The sequence below is a fragment of the Varanus komodoensis genome, unplaced genomic scaffold (genome assembly GCF_004798865.1).
Source record: "Varanus komodoensis strain SLA01 unplaced genomic scaffold, ASM479886v1 scaffold27, whole genome shotgun sequence".
NCBI classification, from domain to species: Eukaryota; Metazoa; Chordata; class Lepidosauria; order Squamata; family Varanidae; genus Varanus; species Varanus komodoensis.
Window position 1 is genome coordinate 10,365,028 of NW_025335701.1, and position 19,559 is coordinate 10,384,586.

General features: G+C 47.9%; 1 protein-coding gene across 12 annotated transcripts in view; it reads left to right on the plus strand.

The window, feature by feature from the left end:
• The first annotated feature begins 3,628 nt into the window (after positions 1-3,628).
• Positions 3,629-19,559, plus strand: part of WDR59 (WD repeat domain 59) — a 49,422-nt gene continuing 33,491 nt past the window's right edge. For 10 of the 12 annotated variants that reach the window (XR_006415116.1, XM_044434059.1, XM_044434060.1 and 7 more), the window contains exons 1-4: positions 3,631-3,704; positions 11,872-11,921; positions 16,167-16,302; positions 17,688-17,773. Coding sequence is in view for 11 of the 12 variants with exons in the window: in XM_044434059.1 (XP_044289994.1) it covers positions 3,651-3,704; positions 11,872-11,921; positions 16,167-16,302; positions 17,688-17,773 (326 nt within the window). In the remaining variant the exon portion in view is untranslated. Of the gene's footprint in view, positions 3,705-11,871; positions 11,922-16,166; positions 16,303-17,687; positions 17,774-19,559 lie in introns of all 12 variants that reach the window. The other 2 variants (XM_044434056.1, XM_044434058.1) reach the window with 2 other exon arrangements.

The following is a 19,559-nucleotide window of genomic DNA, read 5'->3' on the forward strand; positions in this document are numbered from 1 at the left end:
CAAGGGCTGGGCGGGCGCCGCCGGGCTGCCCGGGGACCCCGTGCTCGCTGCCGGGGAGGGCCCCCGCCCGGCGGCCCCTGCAGGACGAGCGCCCCAGCCCTGGCGAAGGCTTTCGGAGGAGCCGGCGCCCCTGCGGGATGCCCGGCGCGCCCCGAGAGCGCCCCGGGCGAGCGGCCGGGGCGGGAGTGGAGACGCGGAAGGCGAAGGTCCCGCGCTCCCCAGCACGTCTCTCCGTCCAGAGCGGACGAGGCTGCCCCTGCTCCGCCACGGCTCGTCCCCCACTCCGAACATCCGTAACATCTATCGCGCGGAAAACATGTGGAGAGGTCCCTTTTTGCGTGTCCCGGTTCGCTCGGTACACTAATCCTGGTTTTGGCATTCGCAAAATGCTGTTGGGAGATAACAAGCATTGGTGAACCAGTTAACGCTTGCAGCCCGGAAAGAGTTATTGTGGTCATCATGAAATGGATAAGACTGAGCCTTGGGTTTCTCACCATTTTAATGCATTGTATTTATATTCCATCTTTTTTCCTTCCAAGGAATTCAAGGTAGCATACATAATTCTCCTCCTCCTCTTCATAATCTTATTTTTATTTTGGTTGTAGAACCTCACAACAACCCTGTGAGGTAGGCTGGGCTGAGAGCCCAAGCCTGAGCCAAAGTCACCCAGTTGACACCATGGCTGAGTGGGGACTAGAGCCCAGGTCACTGGAGCATCAGGCCTGCACTTTTAACCACACTGGCTCTCCAGCTCTGCATAAGAGCAAACAAGCAGGGTATAAATGCATTAAGAATCATCATAACAGTGAAAGCACCTTTCTCATTGCTCAGTCCATGGCTAACGGAGCTCAGTCTTCAGCAGTTTCAGCACTTCCAAGTTGGAAGCAAAAATCTTGCAGCTGTTGTACTTCAGGCACATCAGAGCAGGCAGGCAGAGACACTGGATTGTCACCGTAGAAGACAAAGGTGCTGGGGAAAGCCGAAGGCAGAAGAGGATGAGGAAGGACAAATAGGAGATGGACTGGTTCTGAAGGACGCCACAGCCTGGAGCCGACAGGAGCCGAGCAGGGCTGTGAAAGAGGGGGACGCGTTGGCTTTGGCGGGCTGCCAAAGGATTTTGCCACAGGTGGGAGCAGCTTGATGGCCCAAGTAGACGCACCTGCAGGGCTGCACCTGGGAGTAAATCCCACCAAATTCGGTAGGACCTGCTTCTGACCCAATTTGTGCGGGTTTAGGCTGCAAGGTAGTGGTGGGAAGCTGATGGTAGCCATGGCAACGACCCGGTCTTAAGCTAGGCTCCCTCTGGAGTAAGTTGGGGAAAGGCTGGTGGGACTGACTCCCAGGTAAGTGTGCATAGGACTGGAGCTGGAGAGGGCAAGGTGGTTCTTAGATGTTGCAAGAGGTGTTCCTAGTGGCTCAGGACTCCACTGTGGCTTCAGGATGATAAAATAGTTCATGGCTTGCCAGAACTCGGAGAAGGGCAGCGTTGGTGCCGGGGTTCCTCATGGAAGAACCGTGCTAGTTTCATGGGTCCAAGCTTGTGTCCCTGTGCCTCAGCCGAAGGCTCTTTTGGACGGCAAACCTTCTCCACCCTTGTAACCCATCTCCTTGTGAAGTCATCCAAATTGCTCCTCACTGCAGGAGCAAGTGGTTCATTGTTCAAGTATGCACTCTGAAGAAGCCATTCCTTTTATCAGTCCTAAACCTGCCACTAATCCGCTCCATGGGAGGACGCCACTGGGCTCTAGAATTAGGAGACCACTTGCCCCACTCAGCTCTCGTAAACTCAACGCTGTGGCTTGCTTCATGCAGTCAGTCCGTTTCTTACTTGGCCTGTTTTGACTTTCTCTGGCATGATCGTGTTCTCCAAGGAGTCTTGCCTTCTCACAACATGCCTAAAGTACAACAGCTTCAGTTCTGCCCTTTTTGCTTCTAGGGAAGGTTCTGGCATCCTTGATTTAGGACGCAGTGGGTTGTCTGTCTGTCGGGCTCTTTTGCCCTGCCTGCATTTGAACCACATTTGCCATTTTGCCCATTCTCCCACTTCGGAGGAATCCATTTGGAACTCCTCATACCCTTTAGTTTTACCCACCCTAATTAATTGGCTGTCGTGAGCTAATGTGGCCGCTTCACTGCTCACTCCCAATTCTGGATCATTTAGGAGCAAGCTGGAAAGCACTGGTCCCAGTGCAGATCCCCGCGGGACCACGCAGTCACCTCTGTGCAGAGGACAAGAAAACGATCCTTTTTAAGGCTCACCTGGGAATTCTTAAGGGGAGGGAGGCCCCCTTCTGCCTGATTTATAAATGCTCTTGTTCCGGTCTTACTTGTATGCCCAGGAGAATTCTAAAAATAGCCCTTGTCACACATAATGGCACACACTTCGAGGGCTCACGCAGTCTGAGAAGCGCCAGCAGCATCCAGGGTGCCGGGACCATTTGCCTTTATTGCTGGATGAACAGCACAGAGCCTGACTCTGGGTAGGTCTACCGAGCAGCGAAGTGATGCACTGAAGCCCGAGGTCCAGCGTGCAGCTTTGGCACCTCCTTGCTGCACGTCGTTTGTGCGAATTAGTTATTCCTACCAGCCCCACACCCAGTGCGGTGTCTCCTGCTTTGTTCCGTATTTGCACAGCACCTCATTAGCTCGGGAAATCTGATCAAAGTGGGGATAATTCGGTAATTTTTGACCAAGATTGCACTGTGCGGTAAACCAGGGTGGGGTGCGAAAGGCCAGCAACATCGGGCAACAAGTGCTTTTGATCTCTCTTCTTCTGTGTGAGGTGCAAGAGGGGCTTGGCATGGAAGGGATCGGCCCTATCCGTTGTGCCTCTGCACGAGTCAGTGGGTGCCTCGTTCCAGCTGGGAAGCAGGTTCTGATCAGTGAGTCTCACAAAAACACTTCAAAACAGCCCTCCCAAAGCCCCCTCAGAGGGCACCGACTATGGATCCAATATTTCGAAGGGCGCCATGTTGGGAAACACTGCTCTAAAAGTAAAGTCAGTTCCCATCTCCTTTCATCCAAGGGCCCTCATCCTCAGGGCCTAAAATGTGCCCCCAGGACCACCAGGGTTTAATTCCAGAGCCTGTTTCTAAAGACAGGGGCTCAGCTGAGAATCCATCCATGGGAACCGGGCTGCTACAGTGCCCTATGGACTGTCCCTACAGCACAGAAAGCCATTGGGTGGTCCAGCCCATGCTGCTTGTGGACAATGGGATTGTAGTCCTTCATTGCAGAAGGCTCCCGTTTGAGGAAGGCGGCTTGAAGACAACCCAGAACGAGCTGGCTGGGATCTAGGACAGCTTTCTTGCGAACATGGGAAATCCCGCTGTGCACGGCATGAGCTCTGCTTTTCTGGCGAAGACTCTAGCCTCTGCGCGCGTGCAGAGCACCTTCCCACAGAGAAGCGTCGGGTTTCCAGGCAGGGTTACCAGCTGCTATTCTCGAAGCTGAATATTCGGCTGATAAGGGGGAAAAGGAGGGAAAACCCAAACTCGCAGGCGAGCTACCATCTCGCAGTCTTTACTCGAGCCGCTCCCGTCATCCTCCCCGGGGGCTTTAAGACTACATCTCCCGGCAGGCTTTGCGAGCGCGCGGCGCACGCGCCGGCCTCTTCCGACGCTCGCCGGCGGCGTTCTGGGTGGTTCAAGATGGCGGCGCGCTGGAGCAGCGAGAATGTGGTGGTGGAGTTCCGGGACTCGCAGGTAAGCGCCGGGTTGTTTACTTCCCTGCTGCCTTGCCCGCCGCCCTTCTTCCCGCAGGGAGCCCGAGGCGGCTGGCAGGAACCCCTCTTTTCCGTTTGCGCCCTCACAACAACCCTGTGAGGTAGGCCAGGCTTAGAGTCGTGGCCGGGGGAGGGCCAGAAGCCGATGTTTACTACTACGTTTATACCCTGCTCCTTTCAGTCTTTCAGGAGAGCTGAGGCAGCTTGCATAATCTCCCCCCCCTTTTTATTCTCACAGCCACCTTGCGAGGTAGGCCAGCGTCACCCGGGGGTCTTCATGCGCCGTCCCGTTCAGTTCAGCCAGCACCTGAGGCCCTGTCTGGTACTCTCATCACGACACCCCGGGCCCTGTGGTTCAGGGTAGCCTTTGCAGCTGTGGGCTCTTAGCAGCAAAGCTGGGGCCCTTTAGATATGTTGGGTTGCAGCTGTTACCATCCGAGGCAGCTTGTGGGCTGGGGGTGATGGGGATTGAGATCCCAGGTTGCCAAGTTGGAGGAGACTGGGAGGGGTTATAGTCCCCACAGGTCAGGAGGATATTGGTCTGGGAAAACTTGCCACTCTGCTTGGGGATGATGGAGTTTGTAGTGCCAGCACACCTGGTGAGGACACCTGGTGGAGGAAGCACCCTCAAAACAACACCGAGTGTAATGGGTCAAGTCTTTGGCTAGGCTCTAAGGCGGTTTCTATTTCATGAAGCTAGGAAATCCTGCCGTGTCTGGTATTTTATTTATTTAAAGTCTTTTTATGACGTCCAGTACTAGAGTTTCTAAACGGTTTACAAAAAACGGTGTTTTGTCAGTGGAAAGTGCCATTTCCTGAACAGGTTGCAAAAGGCTGGCCATGCTGGCTTTGGTGATGGAATTTGTAGTCCCAACATCCTCAGGGAGGCACCAGGCTTGGGAAGCCCGCTCTTAAGAACATAAAGAAAGTTGTGCTGCATTAAGGCAAAGTTTTTTCTGTTATTGCCATGCCAATGCAAGTGCAGTTAATTTGCCTTAGTGACGTAACCTGTCTAAGTTGAAAGAAATTGTAATTAAATTTTAAATTAGGAAAGCTAAAGCCCCAATTTTTGTTTGCCTAGAGTGCATTTGTTTTAACTTTTGAGCATTTTTTTAAAATCACAAGTGTTAAACATTTCCATAACGTTTTACCATTTTTAAGGAACTTAGAAGTGTTTTCAACTAGGAATTTTTGAAAGAAAAAAATAAGCATCTAGGAAGATACATCATTGTGATGGAAGCCATTCTATGAAGCCAGGATAATTCAGCTGCTTCCAGAAATTGAAGTCAGCCTTAAGAGTTGTATATAATGGATTGAAGTTGCATTTACAAAGTTGTTTTATGTTTCTTGGAATTATTATACATAAATATTTAATCCTGGAGGTCTGCAAAGTTAGTCTGGAGATGGTTTGTAGCCCCTTTTGTTCCTCCTCTGTCACATTCAACTCAAATTTAAGGTATTTTATTTTTAATCCTGTAATTTTCTCATGGTCAGATAGTGTTAATCTAGACTCTGGGATAGCACTATTTGAATTGAGACCATCAGCAATGTCATTCACTTACAGGTTTATAGCGTGAGCGTCTTTATTAATTCAGACTACCTGAATGTTTGTATGATTACAGCTTGACTCTGCCAATGTTTCTATCAGTATAGCAAATAAAAGGAGATAATGGTCAACCTTGTTCTGTATAATTTGGAAAAGGTCGTGTCTGGGATTTGCTTTGACCTTGGCTGTGGATTATGAGTATAGCTGCCTAATAAAATTCATAAATCGGGGCCAAATTCTAATATTTGCAGTGTCTTGATGAAGAAAAACCATTCAAGTCTATCAAAAGCCTTAAAGGCTTCTAAAAAAAAAAAAAAGCAAAACTACCAGAATCCAATAACCCAATCTAGGATGTTCAGTACTTTATTAATATAATCAGTTATATACCTTTTAGCCATAAATCCTGTTTGGTCTGTCTTGACTTAAATTATGAAATTATTAAGGTTCCTGTCAATATATTGGCATCTTGCTTAACAATTACAGTGGGATGGTATGAGCTTCCAGAGCTACAGCCCCTCTCTGGTTTCGGGGCAACTACCAATCCAGACGTCGGTTTGGAAAAAAAGGCATGTATAGGTTCTCCTTCCAGAATAGAATTAAACAGGTGTTGTATCTATGGTATCAATAGTTCTTCAGATTTCTTGTAAAATCATTTGTAAATCCATGTAACCCAGAGACTTTCCATTTTTCAGATTGCCTATCACTGCCTGTATCTTTTTCTGCAGTGAACTGATTTCAGAAATTCCCGTGACTCAGAAATGGTGGCCTCATGCTTAGAATCATGGCTTCTTGCTATATAAATTTTCATAAAATTTTGAGAACATATTTCCTTTGGGTTCTGTGTTTCCCTGTTATCTTTTTTAAATATCTGAAATAGACCAACTGTTCAGCCCTTTTTGTAAGATTCTTGCCAGGAATTTTGAGCTTTTGTTTCCAACTCCATAGTAATTCCATGGCATAGTAACTGATGTATGCCATGGCTGTCTGAATTTTTCCTATGTGAGCTGCTTGCAACTTTGCTCCTTTTATTAATTAATAATCTCTATCCCTTTGTTTCCTGCTTATGCAGACACCCTAATTTTGCTGTATTACTCACTTTTGCGGCCATGGTTTTGGCTGACTATTTAAATTAATTGCCTCGTTTGTTCATATTCACTGAATCACTGCTTTCATGGCCCACATTTCTTCATGCTGGGGTCTCTGTGAAAAAATAATTTATTGTTTTTCCCTTATTGTGTCTATTATCTCTGACTTGGTAAGCAATGAGCATTAAGCCTTGATGTAATGGGGGTGACTTTGTGGTCTCTCAAGAGTTAAGCATTAGGAGTTAGTCCTGAGACAAAGTAGAGCAAAATCTGATACTGTTAGGTTACCTTTGTCAGCTCCAATGTCCATTGGCAACATACCTTTGGAAATTAAGATGCAATCGGTTGTCAAACAGTTTTTTTTGTTGGGCCAGATAAGAGGTGACCTTCCAACTCCTCCGCCGCTGAGCAGGGACTAGAACCCAGATTGCCTGAGCCCCAGACACATGGTCTTAACCACTATACCACATTAGTTTTCTGGTTCCTCCTGGCTGAATTTCCTTCTTCATTATTTTTAGGATATCAGGATCAGATAAAGCTTCATTTACTTCTCCAGTCATTTTTGGAAGTTGCTGGCATTTTAATCCAAGTTCCTGAAAAGGTCAATTGCTTGTTTTCTAGTTGCTGCAGGAAGCACTTTTCCATCTTTTCTCACTTGCAGCTTGAAGGAATATCTTTACTTCCAGGCTATTTCAGCATTTCTTAGCACTTCTGTAAAAGGTCAGAAGCTCGCCTCCTTTGCAAAGTATTCTGCCTTAAGGCCTGAAAAATCAGTCCTCTTTCCCTCTGGGCTGCACGCAGCATAACTTGGGTAGTGCTCTGAATATTTCTTCTCTTTGTATACCAAGAAATGCACTCTTGCGTCCTTCAGACATGAAAGTATTTAGAGAGTTTTTGTTAGCCTGGCTTACTACATAACCAGCCATCTGTGGGCCTTCCTCCTCTTCCTCCCTCTGATTCTCATGTGTAGGTGGTGATCCTTATCCTTGATTTCTGTCGTTTTAATCTGTGGTTTCCTGATAGTTTTAGACAGTTGCTCTATTTTCCCTGCTTTAAAGTACACTCTATTAAGGCATTTGGTGAAGTGCTTTCATGTCTGTGTTATCCTATTAATGCTGGGAGTTTAGATTGTACTGAGAATAATACAGTCTGCAAAGCAGTTTTCTATTCTTTTGTCAGATCCACTCAGTTGGTGAAATAATTTCCATTTGTAAGTCAGAGGACCTACCTTTTTGCTTACATCATTGAGTAACAGCATCTTGGTATGGTCTTTGTCTGAGCATGCCAGGGTAATCTGCTATTGAAAGGAGGATTGCAAGCATCCTTCTGAATGTAGTGCTGTGCTCCACATCATCCTTTTCCCAGTGCTGTGTTGGTTTTGTGAAAAACCATTCATAATCTGTTGTCAGTTTGCCTGCCAGTTTAGAATAGTCTCATTATTCTTTTGTCTTGTTGGTCTGCAGGCGAACCTCCCCCTTCCCTTCCCTCACAAGGTGCAAGCTTCTGAGATCACCAGAACTGCGTGCTAGGCAAGATGTTGCTTCAAAAGGCCCCCAAGCAAACAATTTGAGGGAAAGAAAGAGGGAAAGAAAAAACACTTTGCTGAAGTCGCTTTGTGTACCTGTCCAGCATCCCAGAATGGAAAGGTGGCAGGGGGGCAGGCAGAAAGAGAGCTGAAGGCGTTCAAGCAAAACCCAGCAGGCCTGTGATAGCTTCAGGAAAGGACCTGCAGCTGTCCTTGGGCTTCTGGGACCTAGGAAGTGGAAATGTTGCATTCCCACGGTTATGCGAATATAAAATTCAGCTTTGTTCAGCAGTGTTCCCCATACTAGGTGAAGCATGCAGATTCTTTTTACCAGGGGACCACAGAGGAAAATACAGTCTTTGTATTATTAGGAAAGAGATAATTTTAGAAGCTGGTGTAGGCTTTAAAAAGGCCAGGTGAAGCCAACTGGGGAAGTTTTACCTGGAGTACTAGAGGGAACATGCCTTGAAAATTGTTTGATTGAGAGAGTGACCAGCACAGCCTGGGCAAACATTGACAATGTACAGACCTTAGCAGCTAGACCTCTGCTTTCCAAATTCTTAGTCCAGTGGATGATCTTTCAAAAGCAGACAATATGCCACACCCTGAAAATGTCTCTAGAGTTTCCGGAATGCTGTCCAGGCCCATGGCTCTGTATTCCTCCCCAGTTTTGCCGTTGTTTCACTGGCATGCCTCCTCTCAGGTATGCCTGTAATGGGAGCAACTCTGAACGATGCAAAGGGCCCAGCAAAAGGGGATTCTGCTGCTATTGTGCTCTGGGCAGCATTTCAGAGGTCACGGAGAAATCCTTCCCAGAAAGCCAAGCCCTGGAGCCTGGCTGATGCTGACATCTCTCCTTCCAAAACAGAGCTCATCTTTCTCCCCCTCCACCCCCACCCCACTTCTTCCAACAGCTGTCGTGTTTACCTACTGACCTAGTCTGTCACATTGCAGTGTGACAACCCAGCAAGAAGAAGCTGGAGGGTGGCATTTCATTCTTTTCTGGCCAGTCGCTGGCCTTTATATGCATTTCTTTTATCTCATTGCAAGCCGACAGCTATTGGGAGTTGTAAAACCTCAGGTTCGCCTGCAGAAGTTCCCTTCGATCCCTATGCAGCTCCAGGGATAGTTGGAAACACTTGCCTGAATGCTTGGCATTCAGTGCCACTCTTCTGGACTAGGTGGACCAAGGCTCTGGCTCAGCCTGCAGCAACTTTCAATGTTCCCGTGTTCTTCACATAAAGTTTACTGATTCTGCAGAGCAGGTTTGTTTGTGCTTCTCTAGGGACGTCACCCACAGGCCCTGGTAAACCCAGCTGCCTGTGCTAATTCACTGCTGATTTGCAGCAAGGCAGTTTGCTCCAGGATGGGATCACTTTTAACAGCCAGCCTCACCAAAATGAAAGTTGTTGCTGCCAGGAGAGGCGTCAGTCCGGAGTTGTGGCTTGTGATGCAAATGAAGCCCCCATATTCAGAAGTGGCAGGGCAGGATCTGCAGGTTTGGGGTGGGGAGCCCCTGGCCCAGGGGTTGTAACCTGTCCTTTGGGGGCTCGGTTCAGTTCTCCAGGGTTTGGCACATGGCCCTGCCCCTTCCCCCAACACTGATCTCCAGCTGGTTTCTGCACTTTGGTGTCATTTTCTTAAATATTGAACTGCCTGTTCTTAGTTACAGCAGCTAAAATAGGCTCCTGTTTCGACCCTGCCTCTTTGGCTTCAGCTGCACCCACCACAGGAATGTGGCTCCCACAAGCATCTTGGAGACTCAGTTCCGCCTTCAGGCTGAGGGAGGTTTCTGTGCTGCTGCCTGAGACAGCAGTGCTTGGGATCGGGATGAGTGACCTCCTTTCCTGCAGGGCTCTTTACAGCAGCCTTCCTTGTCTCCCTGCACCCCCGGCCTTTCCCCCATCCCTCCTTCAGTTGGAAGAAAGGGCAAGACTCCTGATAAATCTTATCAATGATCTATCACACATGTATCTGACTTTCCTCCAAGCAGCTCAGCAAGCAGGCATAACTAGGGGTCTTCCATTCTGTGTTCCTAACAACCCTGTGAGGTAGAGCAGGTGTGCGGCGGGGTGGGGGGCAAAAAGGCCAAAAAACATTTTGTGTTTCGGCAGTGAGGAGAAGCTGCAGTCCATAAAGCACTTAAGTTCATAGTACTTAGATTTAAGCATGTAGAGTAAAAGTTAAGTCCAAAGAACTCTGGAGATTGGGAAGCATGCATCCCTTTGTTTTTCCTGCTCCCAAACCTGCTGTTTACCTTACAGTGCAATACACTTCTATTCATACCCAAAGGGAAGTAAATCCCAATCACATCAGTGCAACTTACTCCCTAGTTAGGCGATGAGGTGAAACTAGCTGGGACTGAGTTGAGAAAGTGACCATTTCATGCTTGAGTCCTCAACGTCAGGAAAAGGTTTGTCAACAGGTCTTGCCAGACTAATTTCATTTAATTCTTTGACTGAGTAGTTCCTTTAGTAGCTCACGGAAATGCCACACACTTGCTTTCTGGCTTTCATTTGGCAAAGAGCTACATGATAATTCAGATCAGCAACCAAGTGAAGTCTTGAAGATCCACAGCTGGCAGTACTCAAAGTGCACATGGGTGATGCTTCCTCAGACTGCAGGGAGATACCAAGTGGTGTGCCAGAGGCTCTGTCCTGGATCCAGGAGCTTTCAGCATCTCTGTGACTTGGAACAAGTGGTGTGGCAATCCAGATGGAGATGATACACACATCCAATGTCTTGGAAGGTATTATCTGGGAAGACAGACAAAATTCAACATGATCTTGAGGGTATGCTTGAACGGAACAGAAACAGCACTGAAATCCAGCAGAGACAAGTTTCTAGTTCAGGAAAAAGAATGTAGCTGACTTGGCAATAGGATGTGTGAAAAGGATTTTGGAAATGTGGTCATTCATTAACTGACTATGGGTTAGCAGTGTGAGGTGGCTGCAGAAAAGGCAAATGCAATTTTAGGCTGCATTGATAGAAGTTTAGTTTCAAAATCAGAGGAAATGATAATTCCCCTCTGCTCTGTGCTGGTCGCGCTTCTCAAATACTGCATCCAGTTCTGGACACCACATTTTAAGAAGGCTTGAGATAAATTGGGAGGAATTTGGTGAAGGGCTGTAAAGGTGACCAAGGAACTAGTAATTAAGTCCTATGAGGAAAGATGGCAGGAACTAGGTATGTTTGGTTTTGAGAAGACTAAGCAAGGATGTGACCGGACTTCTCAAATACTTCTCAAGGGTCATAATGCAGAAAAGGGCTGCAACCTAGTCTCTCTCCTTCAAGAGTGTCGGACACAAATAATGGGCTTGAGTGTCAAGAGGGCAGATTTCAAGAGAACCTTAAGGACAATGTTTGGATGGTCAGAGCAGTCGAGGCATTGGTGCCTGCTGGTGGTGGTGGACTCTCGCTGGAGGTACTCTGGCTGAGACTGGACAGCCATCCATTTGGAATGCCCTGGACTGAATTCCTGCACTGAGCATTGGCTTGGTCTCGCCAGCCTAAAATGGCCTTCAATTCTGTGATTCTAGTAAGCAGGACGCACTTCTAGGAAGTGTGTCCCTTATTTCAAACTAATGCTCACCTGTCTTGGACTGATTGCATTTCTCTTTTGGCTGCCATATTAATCTGTTGCAGCAGAAACCATGAAGCCCCTGTGTCACCTTGAAGGCACAGGTATTCTGGCAGTGGTCCACCTCATTGGGCGCATGAAGCGTTATCAAGGCTTAGGGGCATATGTACTTTATATGTGATCATCAAGAGGGCAGAATCGTTAACTGAGCTGAGAGATGTGAACAGCAGAAAGAAATTAAATGCAGAAAGAAATGACCGTGGAAATCTCGTTATTATTTATGACTACCCTCACCTAACATTTGTGGGGAATGGAAAGAGAATTCCTTTTCCTGCTGAGTGTTGTTTGATAATCTGGGATAAGGCGAAGAGAGCCGACGTCTTTCTCTTTTCCTCTCTGTTCTTTTTGCAGGCGACGGCCATGTCTGTGGACTGCCTGGGACAGCATGCAGTGCTTTCTGGGTGAGTGCCAAACCCCGTGGGCTAGGTTGGCAGCCAGTGCTCAAGGTGCAGGGCCGGTCCTTGGTGCCGGCCGTGGCAGGCAGAGGCAGAATCACTGCCAGCATTTTTCACAGATTCTGCTTCCCCTTCTTAGTTGTTCATGTTATCTCTAGAGAAAAGAATTTATAATGTGAACTCAAGGACAGAAGTATGGATAGTGCCTTCCTTCCGGATCCATTTAGTCCACTGAGCTGTTTTCAGCAGTGGCCAAGCCAGTGAGTGTTCTGGGAAGCACACAAGCAGGGCACAAAGGCAGCAGCTATTCCCCAGTGTTATGTTCACAGATACACTGCTTCTGAGCATGGAAGTTCCACAGGACCTGTCCTCCTCCAGTTTGGTAGTCTAGCTTCCCCCCACTTGGTGCCTTCCAGATGTGTTGGACTGCACCTTGCATCCAGCTCAGCCAGTGGCTGTAATCCTTACCGGAAGCTGCCTGAGCTCGCCGTACTGCTAGACCTTGTGGCAGCGGCTTTTGCGTAATCGTCATCCAGCCTGTGGAGAAGGACTTTTCTCCCCAGCACATGCTGCTGCTTTGCTTGTTGAAGGTGTGAGTGGGTTGCCTAGCGCAGGTGTGTTGAACTTCGTGCAGTCGAAGGGCCCAGTTCCATTTAGGCGAGGCTTTTGGGGACTATTCTGGTGGTGGGTGGGGCTGATGGCAGAAGGATGGGGCCAAAATATCGGCCTCTTTTAGCTTAAAGAGCACATTGCCAGGAGCTCGGCTTTGGGAGGGGTAGTTGGTACTTTTAGGAAGGAGGAAATCTACAAAAGCTGGTAAACCATCAAATGAATTGCTGCTTGGGGAAAAGGGCTGGAAGCCGGTTAAGGGAACATGGCCATCTGGGCAGCCACAAGGGGACAGGATTGGGCCCCCTTCCTGGGGTTTTGCACCTCTGGCCTAGTGCACACATTAGTGGTTCAGTCTGTCTTAGGTTTCCATTCTTAAAGGTAGCCTAGAAACAATTTTAGATTGGTAAAAGCTATCCTGCTGCCCAGATCAGAAATAAAGTGCCTTCTGCAGGGCCTTGAAGTCTGCAATTAGCACTGTGCAGGCACGCACACACGCCCCTCTCCCACACCACTGATGCCTGAAGTCTTTCTCTGCCTTATCCCTAATCCTGTCTTGGTTATATCTAGGTGTGCTCAGCCAGTGACCTTCTACTTCTGCTGATCTGATTAGCTGATGTCCTTGTGTGTGTGTTTTTTTCCAGCTTCACCTACGTGCTTTTTTCTGTTCCCGTCTGCTGCTGCTTTCCATGAGAATCCCAAACATGCTGTGCAGACATTGGTTGGTGACATGAAGGCTTGGGATTCCACTAGTATGCCTCATGTCTGTACTTGGGATATCATGTTTGCACTGAAGCCCTTTTGCCGCTTTTTTCTCCAAAGCACTTAGATGGGACTGCATATGTGCCCCTTTTCTGAAGATGTGCAGAAAACATAACATTATAATGGGTACAGAATTTAGCTTTCTGAGAATGGCAGTTTTGCCTTTATATGAGAGGAAATTTCTAGTCCCTGTGACTGCTGGTGAATACATAGAGAAATCTCCAGAGCCACAGAAGTGACTGCAGATTTCGGTGAATTACAAATAGTGCTGGGGAACTCTTTCCTCTTCCCTGTGTCCAGCAAAACTGTAGCACATTATGAAAATCAAGAAAAAACAGGCTAATACTTTGATGGTTTTCTTGTGCTTCCTGCTTTACTGCTTTGACCAACTTAGGGGCGCTGGTGTGGTGGTTAGTGGATGTTGGCCGTGAAACTCGCTGGGTGCCTTTGGGCAGGTCACAGACTCTCAGCCCGACTCACCTCACAAGCCTGTTGTTGCAAGGGTACAAACAGAGCTGTGTAGGCGGCCTTGGATTCCTCACAAGTGGGAAAAATGCAAGGTGCTGCCGCTGCTGCTAACAATATGCTTAAACATACAGCTGGAAGAAATCACTTTTCTTGGCAGATACTTTGAATTAATTATAGCAGAAGTGCACAGAGCCTTTCCCCAGGATTGTCTCTGAATATTTAATTAGTTCGGTGCATGATCTTTATCCACACATCTTCTCCGAGTGACACTTAGATTCAGCTCTCATGTTTCCTTTTGATGTGACAAAATTACTCCTAAGGTGACCCCTGCGGTAAATGTCTCATTCAACGCTACCTTTGCATGGTGCCATCTACCATTTGCTTGCTTATCTTGGGAAATGGTTGTTTTTAGTGTGTATCCCATGCATGGTAGATGCCAGCTTTTCAGATGAAATATTTATTGGGCAGGGCTATCGGGCGAGGTCAGAAAGCAACCGGAGCATTTGCCTTCAGCCTCTGATACCAGGCGCGCAAGTAAACTGGGGTCCAGGTCTTGCAATCTGCAGAGGAGTGGGGCAACCCATTTCTAGACCCCATGAGGTGGTTTGTACGACTGGGAGCGCCTCACTCTGTGCGAATGATCCCTGCACGGGTGAAAGTAGCATTTCTTGGGAAAGGAGACCAGGCTTTGGTGGTTTGGTTTTGTCTTCCACCAGCATGGTGGATTTCTTGCCGCAGTCGCCTTCATTCAGGGCATTCTGTGTGGGACGTTTTTGAGAGCAACCCCATCTAGCTGGATCCCACCACAGGGGTTGTGGTGTCCTTTTGCTTTGGGGAATGTGAGCCTACGAGTGCTCTCGGCCAGCATCTGGATCTGCCCCATGGGGCCCACAGTGAGGCCGGTATCCTGCTGGAACATTCTGCATCAGCCTGGCCTGGAGTAGGCCCCGTTGGGCGTGGCCACGGCAGCTTCTTCGTGCAAGCAGAGGGGTGGCTGTCTTGAATGTGGCTCTGTTTAACTTGCGTCACCTTCAGCTTTCCCTGATTTATGCTGGGAAACCGGCATAGTGATCGCAGTGTTGGGTTTGGACCAAGGTGACTCACGGTCAAATCCTTGTTCAGCTATGCAGCTCAGTGAGGACCAGAGACTCGCCACTCTGTCTGCTTAGTGGATGCTTTCCCTTTCCCTCTGGCTGCTATGCAAGCCTTTTTCCTCAAACTGCCCTGCCCCATCCTCCTTAATGAATGGGGCAGGCAGGCACCAGGCTTGCAAGAAGCGCTGTTTCCCCTGGAACCCCGAGCTGCAAAGCGGTGTCTCTAGGGGCATGAGCCAAACACTTGGATGGCCTGCCTAGACAACTCCAGATCTGCATCTGCGTTAGCAGAGACCAGGAATTCAGGCACAACGCTCTAAAATTGGCCAGCACAGCTGCATGAAGACCTGGTTCAAGGTTTAGCGCTTGTATTTCCTGCAGGGAAGCAACATGCTGTGACTAGCACAGCAGACTCTTCCTCTTCACGGTGATGACCTCCTCCCCCTCCCCTTTCCTCTTTAAATGTTGCTGCACGGATTGGAAACGGCGACTACACTGCTGTCAGAATCAATATACACCTAGGTGGTAGATCGCTAGAGAGATCCAACATAACTGTGCTCGACCAACAGAAAAAAAAGCTGCTCTAAAATGAGGGAACCAGTACAAAAAAGTGGGAGAGGGGAGTCAAGAGGGCTGTGCTGGGCAATGCAAGGATCTTGTTCACATGTAATGAAAACCCAGGCTCGGCTGGGGCTGTGTGCATGGAGCAAACAACCCACTGGTTGCAAGGCCAGTCAGCTCCTGCTGGAATTGGGGCCTAGTCTCATGGAAACAGCTCGCCCCTTCTGCAGGGCGAGGGAGGGCATTTTGTATCCCCTCTACAGTAGAAAGTGTTGGGGTGCAAGGAGACCATTCCTCCCCCCTCCCATTTTCTTCTCTCTCCTCCCCCTTTCCATATAGACATTTTTCTGTTCTGTAGATCATGTTTTGAGGATTGGGAACTGTCACCTGTTTAAGCACACCTCGGTTGATTAATTCTGTGAGTTTCAGCCTGTTTGATTAATTTGTCCTTAAAATTGGCATGCAGGCAAAGCCAGTCATTCTGAAGCACATACTGTGCTCGCAGCATGCATGCACTTTGCAGAGACGTTCCTTCCTAGACCTGAGAGAAGGTGCAGCATTGCAGGCCCTCTTGCTACCTGCAGATTTTGCATCTGTAAGAATAACCCAAATTTTTTAAAGGGAAAAAAGTGGCTTCCAGCAGCCCTTCAGGAAAGGGGGTCTGGTTTGGAGCTGGGAACTCGGTGCTGCAGCCCACTGGCTCCTCCCCATGCAATGACATCTGAGTAGCATGGGCATGTTTGCGCATGCCTTGCAGGCGCCGCTTCCTGTACATCGTCAACCTTGACGCCCCTGCCGAAGGCCATCGCAAGATCTCTCGCCAGAGTAAGTGGGACATTGGAGCCGTGCAGTGGAATCCCCACGACAGCCACGCACACTACTTTGCTGCTTCGGTAAGCGCCATGCCGGCCCTGATCCTGTTGCGACATTTCCTCCCCATTTGGACCCTGCCGGTGTCTAGCTAGCATGTTAGAATGGGGCTAGGGTGGTGATTCATTCGGGGGGGGTGGATAAAAATTTATATCCTGCGCTCCTGGACAAAGTGCCGAAGGAGGTGAATGAAAGCAATGAAGGAATCACGACTGCCTAATGGAAAACTTCACATCCTTTGCTCTGAGATTATTCTGCAGGGAGTGCTGCCCCATTTCCCCTGCAGCCCTTACGACCATGCGGATGAGTTGCCTAAATCCTGGAAGCTGCATCTCCTGTCGCTCTACCAGACGCCGTTTCCACCTCCACGGAGGCACGTCTTCGTGTCTGGCCACAAATCAATCAATTTTCAGTTCAAGCACAGGAAGGAAGGGGGAAAAAACAAAAGCAATTCCACAATGAAGGGCTGAATTGGAAAATCTCCTGTACTAATAAATACAATTATGCATATGATTACATATAATCCTATTTCATCTCATTTTAACTGTTGGAGGTAATGAAGTTTGATGTGGAACACCCTTTGCTAATCAGTGGATAAGTTTGCAAAGCTGCCAAGAATGGAATCTCAGTTAAAAAAAAAACTTCCTGTTCAGGCAACCTGTAGAATGGATGCAATTGCAAATAATGATGGGTGTACATCTTCAACGCTTGCTTAGGGTAATGGAAAGTTGTAATGTTCAGGGGCCTTTCAGAAGGGGGAGTCTTTGTCTTATTGAGTGCAAGCATAAACGTTGCTTCTGGGCAAAAACAAGCATTCCTCTGAAACAAAATACTTTGTTTTGGAATCCCATCTCCCTGCAATACTTCCTTTGACATTCAAGGCAGCTAACACATTTAAGAACCAATGAAACACCCTGAAGTAAAAATGCAGATAAGCCAAGAAATCGTTAAAATAGAGGGAATGATCTAAAAGAGGAATAGGCAACTTGTGGGTAAATTGGCCTTCAGTTCTCATCTTCCTTCAACATTGGCTGTTCTGGTTAGGACTGATGGGAATTGTAGGCTGAAACATCTGATCAGCCAATGAGTTGTGCCCCCCATCTAAAACAATGGAGCATTTAGTGTCCCAAAGGCTGCTCATCAACAGCATGCCTTGATTGCTTTCTGAAAAACTTAAAACAGAAGGAACATGGATACATTTCCTTGGGGAGCTCACTCCAGACTCAGAAAGCAGGAGTGGCTGATGTAGCCAGGACATTGGGCCTTGTTTCTCGTTAATGGGACCTGTTCATGGGACAAGGGCTCTGCCCTGGCTTTGAAATGGCAGGGGGATATTCAAATTCCGGGGAGCTATTCTGTAGCTGCAAAGCAATCTGCAGCCACTCTGGCATCTTCTGCTTAATTTCAGAGCAACCAGCGTGTCGACCTGTACAAATGGAAAGACAGCCATGGGGAAGTTGGCACATCCTTGCAAGGGCACACACGTGTGATCAGGTATGCCCCCCGGGTACCCCAGTGCACTCCTCAGTCTTCTGGGCCAGCTCAAGGTACCGGGGCTTCTGCCCCTCAACTGTTGAGTTCAGAGCCTAGCCCCTTCCTTTTCTCCAGCCCTCTGGGTGGCCCCTCTTGCTTGCCCTGTTGCTGCAGGATCTTTGGGGGTCAGGGACATAAGTATTCCAGGGATACCTGCCCCCACCAGTCTTGCTGAGTTCAGGCAACACAACAAACTGTGCCTCATAAGAGGTGATTGCAGGAATTTGGTACTGTGTTCTATTTCCGTGCCTGACCATTTGTTGCTAGTCGCAAAGTCGCGTCCGACCCATCGCGACCCCATGTACAACATTCCTCTAGGCCTTCCTGTCCTCCACCATCCCTAGAGTCCACCTAAGCTCACACCAACTGCTTCAGTGACTCCATCCAGCCACCTCATTCTTTGCCGTCCCCTTCTTCTTTTGCCATTTATTGTTCCCAGCATTCTGGCTCTTCTCCAGGGAGTCCTTCCTTCTCATTGGATGGCCAAAGTATTTGAGTTTCATCTTGTAAAGTTTGTTTCATTTACTGTTTTTATAGAGATATATATTGAGCAGAGCTGTAAGTGTATTGATCCGGCCCTTAACAACTGTCAAAGTTTCTCATGTGGCCCCATAGGAAAATTAATTGCCCACCCCTGATCTAGCCCATCTTTCTCATGATGTGCTCTGCATATAAGTTAAATAGGCAGGGCGACAGTATACAGCCTTGCTAAACTCCTTTCTCAATGTTGAACCAATCAGTGGTTCCGTGTCCAGTTCTCACTGTTGCTTCTTGACCCACATATAGATTTCTCAAGAGACAAATAAGATGGTCTGGTGCTCCCATCTCTTTAAGAACTTGCCACAATTTGTTGTGATCCAGATCCAACGTATGTTGACAATTTGAACTCTAGTTCCTCTGCCTCTTAGAAACCCTGCCAGTACCTCTGGTAGTTCTCGGTCCACATACTGCTGGAGCCTCGCTTGTAGGATTTTGAGCATAACTTTGCTAGCCATGTGAAATGAGTGCAATGGTGCGGTAGTTTGGACATTCTTTGGCACTGCCCTTCTTTGGAATTGGAATGTAAACTGACCTTTTCCAGTTCTGTGGCCACTGTTGGAGTTTTCCAAATTTGCTGGCATATTGAGTGTAGCACTTTTACTGCATCTTTTTTTAGGATTTTGAATAGCTCAGCTGGAATACTGTCTCCTCCACTAGCTTTGTTGTTGCTCAGACTTCCTAAGGCCCATTTGATTTCACATTCCAGGATGTCTGGCTCATGGTCAGTGACCACCCCATCGTGGTTATCAGGGATGTTAAGCTCTTGTATAGTTCTTCTGTGTAATCTTGCCACCTCTTCTTAATCTCTTCTGCCTCTGTTAGGTCCCTGCCATTTTGGTCCTTTGTCATGCCCATCTTTGCATGAAATGTTCCCTTCATATCTCCAATTTTCTTGAAGAGATCTCTGGCCCTCCCTATTCTATTGTTTTCTTCTATTTCTTTGCACTGTTCATTTAAGAAGGCCTTCTTATCTCTTCTAGCTACTCTCTGGAATTCTGCATTCAATTGGGTGTATCTTTCTCTTTCTCCCTTGCCTTTCGCTTCCCTTCTTTCCTCAGCTATATGTAAAGCTTCCTCAGACAGCCATTTTGCTTTCTTGCATTTCTTTTTCTTTGGGATGGTTTTAGTTGCTTCCTCTTGTACAATGTTGCGAACCTCCGTCCATAGGCACTCAGTCTATCAGATCTAATTCCTGAAATCTATTTGT